At 34.1% G+C, this 11,447-nt stretch overlaps 1 protein-coding gene across 5 annotated transcripts in view; it reads left to right on the top strand.

Annotated features, from left to right (window-relative positions):
* Gin1 (gypsy retrotransposon integrase 1) overlaps positions 1-7,536 on the top strand; it is a 28,592-nt gene extending 21,056 nt beyond the window's left edge. For all 5 annotated transcript variants that reach the window (XM_020167857.2, XM_074077026.1, XM_074077025.1 and 2 more), the window contains one exon: positions 2,158-7,536. In XM_020167857.2, coding sequence (XP_020023446.1) covers positions 2,158-2,432 — 275 coding nt within the window. In that variant the 3' untranslated portion in view covers positions 2,433-7,536. The remainder of the gene's footprint in view (positions 1-2,157) is intronic.
* The last annotated feature ends 3,911 nt before the right edge of the window (positions 7,537-11,447 follow it).

The following is an 11,447-nucleotide window of genomic DNA, read 5'->3' on the forward strand; positions in this document are numbered from 1 at the left end:
ACTTGTGTAGAATTTGCTGAGTGTAATCCTTCCTCTCTACACTTGTGTTACAATAAGGTTTATACTTATTTAAAGAAAAAAGATGTGTATTTGTATATTATTTGCATTAAGTACACATAGAAACTTTCTTCTTACCAATAGATGATGTTCGTAAAATCCATTCACTTCTAAGTCCAGTATAGCTAAGATGTGCTTAAACTCTAGTTCTCAGAATACATATCCAGGAAATTAAAGTGGTAACTTCTAAGAGCTTTAAATCTAGGAATATTTTTCTGCATTGATGTATACTTGACATATTTTCTAAAATATACAGCTTGCTCATCTGTATGGAAAAACATTCAGACAGAAATCCTACTTCATCAGAGATCTCTGAAAGTGTCTTTGCAAATTCCTTAAATGATATGGTATCACTGATAACCACACAGTGTGGAGGCCTTGAACCTATGGAATTCTCCATGGCTTTTAAATTCATCAACAAGCCGTTTTATATTTTTAATTTTTTATCATACCTGACCTTTTCAGTTCTCTTTTAGACTGCTACCTGGCCCTCTCCAGTATGAAGAGTAAGCTAGTAAGCAAACTTCCATGTTGAACTGCTAACAACACACTCAAAACATTTGTTTTGTTGATCATTTTTTTCTTTTATCTTGCCACTTTTAGTCAAAGCACTTCTCATGTATTGCATGATTTATATTTTGTCTTTCAGATTTATTCCTCTTGTCCAACTAGCATTCAGAAATTATTTTCTTACCACTTTCAATTATCCATACTTTAATTCCATCATAAATAGTGTATCTTCTTAATGTTATTTTCAGTCTAATCACTACTTTGAATTAATAAGAATTGGTGAGATTAAACTTGAAAACTTCTCAAAACTAAAATACCAAGCACACTTTACCTAATAAAGAGCTAAGTGTGAAATGTAAGACCATATAAGCCCAAGCCCACTTAGGCTATCTGTTGTTAGAAGTTATGGATTTGTATGACCTATCAAAGTTTGTGAATTGAAGTTCTTAAATACATGAACTTCTGGAGTTGAAATAGGCTCAGTTACAAGGATGAGTAGAGTAGGATCATTTTCCTTGATATACTGACAGATTTTTCTTCTTTGAGAAACTTTCATCAATTCCTAATCTAAATTTTTTTTTTTTTTTGCTATTTCTTGATAAAATTTAAGAACTCGTTAAGCTGTTAAATCTTTAAGAGCATGTGTGAAGGTTTTGAGAGAAGATCCAGAAAGAAAAGGGTCAGGAAGTTAATCATCTATGGTGGAGAAGAGTTCCCTTTTGTAATGAATTGAAGTATCAGATAGGGAGGAATCATTTTCCATCTATTAGTCCTTATAGTAAAAGATGCTGCTGCTTTGCCATCAGTTTAACATTCATGTTACATACTTTTTTCTTGTGGATAATGATAAATTTGATAAAAATGTAACAAAATGCTGATAAGGGAAGATTCCTTGTCAGTGTTTCAGTGAGGACTAGGTAGACCTTAAAAGTTTGTAAGAATTTTTGGTATTAAATTAAACTTCAATTATTTAAGCTTTTAACCTGCTTCATTTAAGCCTGTCTCCTTACACATTCCTGTCACATAATACCAACTTTGACTACTTTATCACTTAGTTTATTACTTCATATTATAACAATTTGGTATTATCTTCTTAAGATGGGTTCTGTGAAGATTGGATAATCATTAAAATTATAAATATGAGATTTAACAATTCCATTTGTCAAAATATCTTTGTTGAACCTATTAATTTACCCAGAAATGCTTTGTAAAAGCAAATTGAGGATATCATAATTGTCAAAATATAATTTGGTAATTTTGTTTTTTTTAATCTAAACCACTCCTACCACCTAATCCTCAACATAAATATCTACCAAAGAAAAGTCAAGGGAATAGTAAAATTTGTTTTAAAATCCATGGTATCCCTATATTCCTGCACTCTACGTGTATGAACTGTCATCTATATATATAAAAAATTTTATCCAGTCTTTGACATGTATATTTATTTAATAGATAAGGGAATTCCCCAGAAGTTAATCTTAATAGTTAATTTTTATTACTTTGGGTTTTGTTCCTCATTTAACAGTGTATAATTTTTAAATGATGTTCAGTTATAATTCTAAAAAGCACCTTCCATGTCTCCTCTTTCAGACAGTCTTTATCTCCTGCAAGGTTCCGTAGTGGCAGATCATGACTACATTGGATTACCTGAAATTCCAGTTGGCGCATACCAAACAAATATTCTGGTAGAAGATGCGACTATAGGTGTAGTCGATAATGAACTCTTGACATCAAGCAAGGATCGTGAACTATTGGAATATAGAAATGCCAAAATCTCGCCATTGATAGAAGATCATGGTACTCTTGAAAAGCAGACTTTCAGTCTGTTGGACTCTTCAAACCAAGTACTTGAGTACTTAAGTTAGCAAAAAAACCCTTGAGTCTTGGTATCTTAGCTGTTAAAATTGGTTATATAGAAGTGTTTCCGTGCACTGTTAATGACTAAATCCTATAGGTTTATTTTATTACTGTTGTACCACATTGGAATGTGAGTATATGTATATTATATATATGTATGTTAAGGAATTATATAATATATAGAATGCAGTTTTTCTTCTAAACAGAACAGGCAAAGTACTTTTGCTTCTTAGGAAATAAATTCTAACACAAAACTGAAACATTTGTCTGCTATCAATATCACATTTTTATTTCTAGTTTTTCTGGAATAATTCCTCATTGAAAATAAATTTAAACTACTGGAGTGGGATTAGTAAATCTTGAATGAAGTTTAACAGGAATGATAGGAAACTTCTTTCTGTGTCAGGATCTTAAGACACAATAGTGTAGGAAATACTTTAGGATTGCTTAATGGGTTTTTATAGAATATTGATAATTTCATATTTGATTTATAAGATAGGTTCAATATTATGGTCAGAAACTATTTGTTGGTTTGAAAACCTTTGGGTTTCTCCCATATTATATATTAAAACCAAACACATCAATTAATAAGATTTTTTTTCTGCAATCTAAAAAACTAGTGATGTAACAGCTAATATCAAAGATTTCAAGCTGTAGTTTCTATGATTATATAACTTTATTCAACAAATTTTATAAAGCACTATGGGAAAATTAAAAGGTGAATCGGATGTATACCTCATGCTCATAAGGCAAATACTGGCTTAAGGAATATAGACCATATCAGTCATATACAACACAAATTAAAAGTTAGGACATGCTAAATTCCAGGAGACAAGTACAAAGAATGTACTAAGAGAAGCAAAAAAGAGATGTTCCTGTATAGGAAACTTAGATTCATCCTTATAGAAAAGGGGTCATTTAAGCTTGACCTTAAAAAATGTATAGGAATTGGTGAGTGGGCATGAAAGAAGTAAGGGAGAAGAAATGCACAGACAGAATAGTAGTATAATTCACAGAAGGGGTCTTTTTGTTGTTTTCACTACCTGGAGTATAAAAGTAGCAAGATAAGGAGGGAATTACACTGAAAAATTAACTAGGAACCCAGTGGGGAACTTTGGATGTTGTTAAGGCCCCTCCCAAAATTGATCTGTTGAAGTTTTAACCTCCATAACTCTAGAATGTGACCTTATATGGAAATAGATTTTTTTTTTAGATGTAATTACTTCACATGAAATTTACTGGAATAAAATGGGCTCTAATCCTAAATGACTGGTATCCTTATAAGAGGAGGAAATTTGGACACAGATTCAGGATTAATGTCATATAAAATGAAGCAGAAGTCAGGTGCCAGTGGCTCACACCAGTAATCCTAGCTACTCAGGAGGCAAAGATCAGGAGGATCGCAGTTTGAAGCCAGTCCAGGCAAATAGTTTGTAAGACCCTCATCTCAGAAATAGCCAACACAAAAAAATGGGCTGCCGGAGTGGCTCAAATGATAGAGAATGCCTACCTAGCAAGTGTGATGTCCTGAGTTTAAACCTCAGTACCACACATACACACACAAAAGATGAAGCAGAGATTAGGTGATGTTTCTATAAGCCAAGAAATGCCAAAGATTGCCGGCAAATCAGCATAGGACAAGTTCTCCACACAGTTCTCAGTAGGAACAACCTCATCTCAGACTTCCTCCAGAACTGGAAGACAGTAAAATTCTGTTGTTTAAATCACCCAGTTTGTGGTATTTTGTTACAGTAGCCCTAGCAAACTAATATAAATGCCTTGCTTAATTATTTTCTAAGAGCAAAAACTACATGAAGGTCTTCATATATGGAAATGTCATGATCAGAACAGTGTTTTAGAAAGTTTAAACTTCAAGGTTGTAAAGACTAGAGGAAAAAAGAAAGATATGTGATAGGATTTTGCTATAAAGATAAGTAGTAAATTCCTAAACTAGACCTATAGCATTGGCAATGAAGCCTTAATTTCATTATGGAATATCTCATATTATTCATCAACATAGTGAATAATGGCTACATGATACTGAAGATTTAATTATGTTTAATATAGGTGAGAGGATAAGCGAAAGGGAAAAAATCGGTCTAAGGCCTCATCTTATGTTGCAGACCAAATAAATTCCAGGAAAAATTCCAGAAAGAAACCTTAAGGAAACATAATTTATCAAACCTGTCCTCCCATCAGCAGAACAAAGCTCATGATGGAATCACAGGGAGGCATTCCTTGGTAAATATAAGTGGTGTGTCCTCAGAGCAGATGAGTTGACTTTCCTCCAATGATCACCTGACTTAAAATCAGCCTCTTTTACTTTCTATTTTAAGAAGACAATTAGCATTCAGAGTCATTTCTGAATTGCAAATTCTTAGTAGTTAAAAAAATTCTACCTAAATAATTTCTCATCAAACTTTTTTTTTTCCTCTGCATGAGTCATGTTAGGCTAGGTATTCTGTATCTGCAAATCATCCCCAAATCTTAGTGGTTTAAGTCAAAAAGCTTCATTTCTTGGCTATCCCACATGTCCCTTTTGGTTCATCAAGGACCTGGTTCCATTTCGTCCTCACTCCACCCCTGGAATAATGCTGTAAATGGCAAAGGGGAGATGATGAACTGAGCACTAAATCATAAAAGACTTTGTGATGCTATATACATTCTTATAATGGTCACACCTTGTCATTTGCTGCTGATGAGTATAGAATTTCTTTTTGTGTTAAGATCCTGTTGTAAAATTAGTAGTGCTTTTATTACCATGTGAATATACCAAAATCCACTGAACTGTACAATTCTTTTTTATTTTATCACAGTACTGGAGATTGAATTCAGGGCCTATGCTTTCTAGGCAAGCACTCCACTGCTTGAGCCATGCCCCACAGTCCTTTTGCTTTTAGTGTGCTCTTTCTGAGAGGGTATCACAGTAACTTTGCCTGGGTTGGCCTCAAATCATGATCCTCCTACCTCTACCTCCCAAGTAGCTGGCAAACCACAGGTGCGTGCCACCACAACCAGCTTGTTCTTGAGGCAGGATCTTGCTAACTTCTGCAGTTTGCAGGCTGGCCTCAAACTGACCCTTCTGTATCTTCCTCCTAAACAGCTGGGATTGCAGGTATGCACTGAGTTGTATAATTTACAAGGGTGCTCCAGATTACCTCCCACAGCTGAAGATACAGGTCTTCCCCAGGAGACACTGGCACCAGACTGACCCTGTGGAGCCAGGCCAGCCCACCTTAGAATCCAACTAGATGGCCCATGCAGATCCTCTGCATGGTCAGACTAGTGAAGGCCTTTCCCTGACAAAATAATCTATAAAGACTGGAAGAGGCCAAAAATAGTGACTCATATCTGTAATCTCAGATATTTGGGACATGCAGATTGGAAAGGTCATGCTTGGTGGACAGCCCAGGCAAAAAGTTAGACTCTATCATCAACCAACAAGCCAAGTGTGTTGGTGTGTGCCCATAATCACAGTCTGAGGCCAGCCCTGAGCAAAAATGTAAGATCCTATCCCCCTATCCAAAAAATAAGTGATATGGTACTTGCCTACCAAACATAAGGCCCTGAGTTCAAACTGCAATACCATCAAAAAAATTGTACAAAAATATTAACAATTTTATTCATCAGTTATACCTCAAAGCTGGCAAATAAGTGGGGAGTAAAAGTAATGGAAGTAAAGTAATTATGGATTCAATGCAAGTTACTGAAAAAAAAGCTATAGAAATAGCTTCAAAGTTGATCTCATTATTTATCTGAACAGCATTATATCCAAATCATAGTTGATGTTTATTCATGTGGCAGGAAGTTTTTATAGTACATAGATTACATCCCAAAATCTGTTACAGAGTCTAGACCACAGATTTCAAGACCAAAGTAGCCACATAGTGACACATAATTCTAAAGCAGAGTTAAGTACAGTCTTCCATATTCCTGGGAAGAGGAGAACCAGAATATTAGTGGATAACATCAATTGTTATCACACACATCTTTTTGTTTTGCAATTTCTATTATTTATGATCAAAGTTATTTTTACTCCTGGATATGTAGCTAACACAACCTATTCAAAGTGTTGATTTTATAATTGAAATTCAGAATTCTTATGCAGAGATTTCTAGTACAGATTTTAAATAAATATGCACAGAAAATACCCCAGTTTTACTCATAACATCTTATTTGCAATGTTTGCAAGCCATGTCAAGAGTAAAAATGGGGATCCACATATGTAACTATTTAGAAGGTATAAATTAAGCTAGCTATTCTCACTTCACAAATTCATCTTAAGGTTCCTAGAATTCTTGGACTCCTGATTGTCCCACACTAGAGAATGACAACCCAGGGAAAGCTGGTCTCAGAGAGCCTTCATTCTCTCAACACTGTCTTCTAAGGACAATTGTCCCCAGCTCCTACAGAGGCACCCCATCCCCAACCCAGACCTTTGAACCAAAGGTTCCAGTTGTTTTTCTTCTAGGAACAGACCAGGAAGGGCCTGGAAGTGACAGTTCTGAGAAAAGAGACTTCAGGAGTTGAAGTAGAGAACACAGAAAACTCTAAAGAAAAGTGGTCCTTCCCCTGCACTACTTTCATATAGTGGTGGAGAGGAAAATACTAAATGTAATGTTTCTGATCCTTCCATATCATGTTGTCTTATTATTACACAGAAATATGTAATTTAGCAGCCTTGGGTTTCTGGGCATTATTTCATTCTGCGTTTTTGCTCTGTCCATTTAGAATTCTGTTCTTACACATATATGCCTATGTGTTCACTTTTCAGTTTTGTGCACTGAATAAAAGTAGTGATAATCATAGTGATTTTTGTGAACTGCTTCACAAATCAGTGACAAATTTGTCTGGATTTTGTAAATAGGACTTTCAGTCAGTCTTCTGTTGATCTACTGATTGCTAAATATGTTTAATAATCATTTTACTTGAGGTAGTTACAGCAAGCGTCATGGTTTTCTTTTAATGTAATGTGAAAATGCATAATATACAAAATATATAAAGAGCTATAACACAAAACACAAAAAGGTAACTCAGTTTTAGAATGAGGAAAGGACTTCATTAGATATTTCTCCAAAAAAAAGGAAAATGGCCAATAGGCACTTGTGAAAAGATGCTCGACATTCTTAATCATAAGGAAAAAGCATATTAAAAAGTACAATGAAATACCACTTCACATGTACTAGAATGGCTATAAAAATCTCAAAAACCAAAAAAGGAAAATAAGTATTCTTGACTAGGTTGTAGAGAAATTGGATCCCTTATACATTGATTGCTGAGAGAAATTTAAAATGGTGTGGGTGCTATAGAAAACAGTTTGACTATTCCTTTAAAAGTTACACAGGGATAGAGTGCCATTAAAAAAAAGAGAGAGTGAGACTTACATATGACCAAGGAATTCCACTCCTGGTTATGTATCCAAAAGAATTGAAAACAGGGACTTCAACAGATACTTATATATCAAGGTTTACTACAGTATTATTCACAATCACCAAAAGATGAAAACAACCCAAGTGTCTATCAATAGATGAAGGGATAAACAAAACAGAGCATTATTGTTCAGTTATGAAAAGGAATGAGGTTCTGACACACGCTACAACATGGATGAGCCTCGGACACATGCTGAGTGAAATGATGCACTCACCAAAAACAAATAGGATTCTACTTACATGAAATATCTAGAATAGGCAAATTCATTAGCAGTAAACAGGGATGGGAGATGAGAGGATGAGGTGTTAATGGTCATTTCTGTTTGGAGAAATGGAAATAAATAGTGGTGATGTGTGCATAACATTGAGAATGTAGTTAATTTAGAACTGTCCACTTTAAATGATTAAGATGCTAACTTTACTTTAGAAATTTTTCCATAATTTTTAAAAATGTATTATAAACTAAGTCAATGAATTATATGCTTTAAATGGGTGAATAGTATATAGTACATGAATTATATCTAAATAAAGCTGTTTTAAAGTTATTTCAAGAAGCAGCTAAAAGTGCTTAGAGGAAATTGTATTATTTATGTGTATGTATTGGGGAAAAAAAGAGAAGGATAAAAAGTAATGAGCTAGGCATCCAACTTAATGTGGTACAAAAGAAGAAGTAAATCCAGCAAAAGAAAGCAAGAAGTTTTGAAATAATGAAGATAATAAGAAATAGAATAAAAAATAAAAATACAATGACTGGATGAATTGAGCCTAAACTGGGTTCTTCACAAGCAATAATAAAGTGAAAAAAATCTGGCAAAATTAATAAAACAGAAATGAATGAAAGTCTGGATAATCTATAAATAAATAATATTGTGATATAAAACATGTTATGCCTACATATGATGTAAATATTTAAAAGATAACCTGTGTGGTGGTACACATCTGTAATTCCAACCCTTGGGAAGATGAGGAAGGAGTATTCAAAGTTTAAGGCCAGCCTGGGCTACAAAGTGAGACCCTGTCTCAAATAATACCCCACGCAAAAATAAAGAGGATATGACAACTTTATTCCAAATACCCTTAATAAAATGAATAAATTCCAGAAGACATTTCACATTCATAAATAGTTCAAGAAAAATAATCCATATTATTTTATCAAATATGCATAAGTAAATTTTAATCTTATGCAAATTATTCATAGTGTAAATACAGGAAAAACACTCCTTAACTCATGTCATGAGGATAGTGTAATATTAGTATCAAAATATGAAAAGAACAGAATGAGAAAGAAAATTTCATTCTCTCATGAGCACAAATAGAAAGATACAAACAAAACAATACGCATTAAGGCCAAATTGAAGGACTTCCCAAAATGTCAGATTCATTTAATATTAGAAAATACATTAATACAATTTAATTAATCACTAGTTATTTTCTTTTTCTTTTTTAATTAGGGTCTTGCTATATAGCTCAAGCTGGCCTCAAACTCATGATCTCCTGCCTTACCCTCCCAAGTGCTAAGATTACAGGCTTGCACACCACACCAAGTTAATTACTAAAGTTTTTTAAGAGACCTGGCAAGAAAGAGCTGAAACACATATCATGATTTTAACTGAAGAACATTTAAAAATGGTTCAAAAGGAACCCAAAGAGAGCCTATAAGAGACATCTGTGACCAGCAATAACCAGAATCCTCTGGGACTGAAAGAGCACATTGAGGAAATGCCCACTAAGTGATGGATGGAGTTAGGGGAGAAGGTTCAACCACACCAAAACCTTAAGTGAGAGCTGTGACAACTACTATTGAAACCATGATCCATATAGTATCACCTCCTTAGCTCCTGCCATTGCCTTATTTGTCAGTCCCCACAGGAAGACAAGTATAGAGAATGGATTTGGGGTGGGCAAGTTAAGATTAAACAGCAAAATCACATGAACAGATTAACAAAGGAAAATGGTATAATCATCTATTTGGCAAACATTTTCTAGAGCTAGAGAAACAGTAAATATTTTCTGCTTCATGGGCTATATGATCGCTGTTGAAATACACAGTTCTGCCATGTAGTATAAAAGCAGAAAAACAAATCAGAATGGCTATTTCCCCACACAGGTTTTTGGGGATTTTGGGGGGTTTTTTGTTTTGTTTTGTTTTGTGTTTTACAGAATTAGGTTGTGGGGCTACATTTGGCTTGTGGGGTATTAGTTTATGGTTCAATCTAGTAAAAAAAAAATTTGCTGAACAACATCCATTTGAAAAATTTTAGAAAACTAAAACATACTTAGCAAAGAAAACATTGAAAGCATTCTGTTTAAGATAATGAACAAGAAAAGTATCAGAACTACTGTACTGAAGGCTCTAGCCAGCATTATTAAGGCCAGAATAAAAAACAAACATAAGGATTAAAATGAAAACATCTTATTTGCTATAAAAATAACAGTCTCCATAAAGAACTCTTACAAATTACTATGAAAAAAGATAAATGACCTAACATAAACATGGGCAAAAATCTTGAATAGGTACTTCACAGAAGAGAAAGGCCAAATCCCTCATGCAAATGCCTTTTGTTTGCACCTATATACCCACTTTGAGTTCTTCAACACCTAGCTTTCTGGCCCAGGATTCTGGTCCTCTGTGAATGTACATCATCAGATTCCCATGACCTTTAATTTACAGTTGAGCTTGGCCAATGGGGATTTGCATTGATTTTTTTTGGCAGAATATCATAAGGAGGGAAAAGAACAAAGTTGGGATTTTGGTTCTCCTTGTTCTCTTTCTGACTGTGGAAGTCTCTTTCAAAGAAAAGCCCTTGCCCTTTATTCTGAGTTCCAGTAGCCTCTCTTTCCATATATCCTTTTGAGCCTAGGTAGGTGTTGGAAGCAACTCCTATCCTCCATGCACACCTTCAGGCTTATTTCCTTTGATTATATTAAAATGTCATTTGTTCCCTGTTGGAATACAAATACAGCCATTAAATACATACATTAAATTTCATTAGTAACTTGAAAAATGAAAATAAAACCATTATTAGAGACCATTTAAAGACTACCAGATTGGCAATAATTAAAACTATTAGCAAGGGTGTAGAACAGACAATATGCACTTATTTGTAAGTATATAAATTGATACAACTATTTTGGACAAACAACTTAGCATTATATAGTAAATCTGAAGATGCATAAACCTATTCTCTAGGAATTTTGCACAAAAAACTACTTTTAGGAATGTTTATAGCAGGATTGTTTGAAGTAGCAAAACATTGGTAATAAGCAGCCATTCAATAACAATGAAATAGATTCATAAATTGTCATAGAATTTATTATACAATATAATATTATATAGCAGTGGGAATAAATAAATGACAGCTACCAAAAGGAAAAGTCATGGATGAATTAAAGAACAAATGAGGAGGAAAAAACCAACTTTCAGAAAATGTGGCATGAGCAAAGTTTCAAAGAAAGTAAGGAGAGGAGCTATGTGTGTACTTGGGGAAAGAACCATTCCAGAGAGAAGAAATAGCAAGTTCAAAGACACAGTGGTGTTTCTGTATCTGGTGATTTTGATGAATAACATGGGACTCAAGACCCTTGGAACAAAGT

Source organism: Castor canadensis, chromosome 6, assembly GCF_047511655.1.
Source record: "Castor canadensis chromosome 6, mCasCan1.hap1v2, whole genome shotgun sequence".
Lineage (NCBI taxonomy): Eukaryota > Metazoa > Chordata > Mammalia > Rodentia > Castoridae > Castor > Castor canadensis.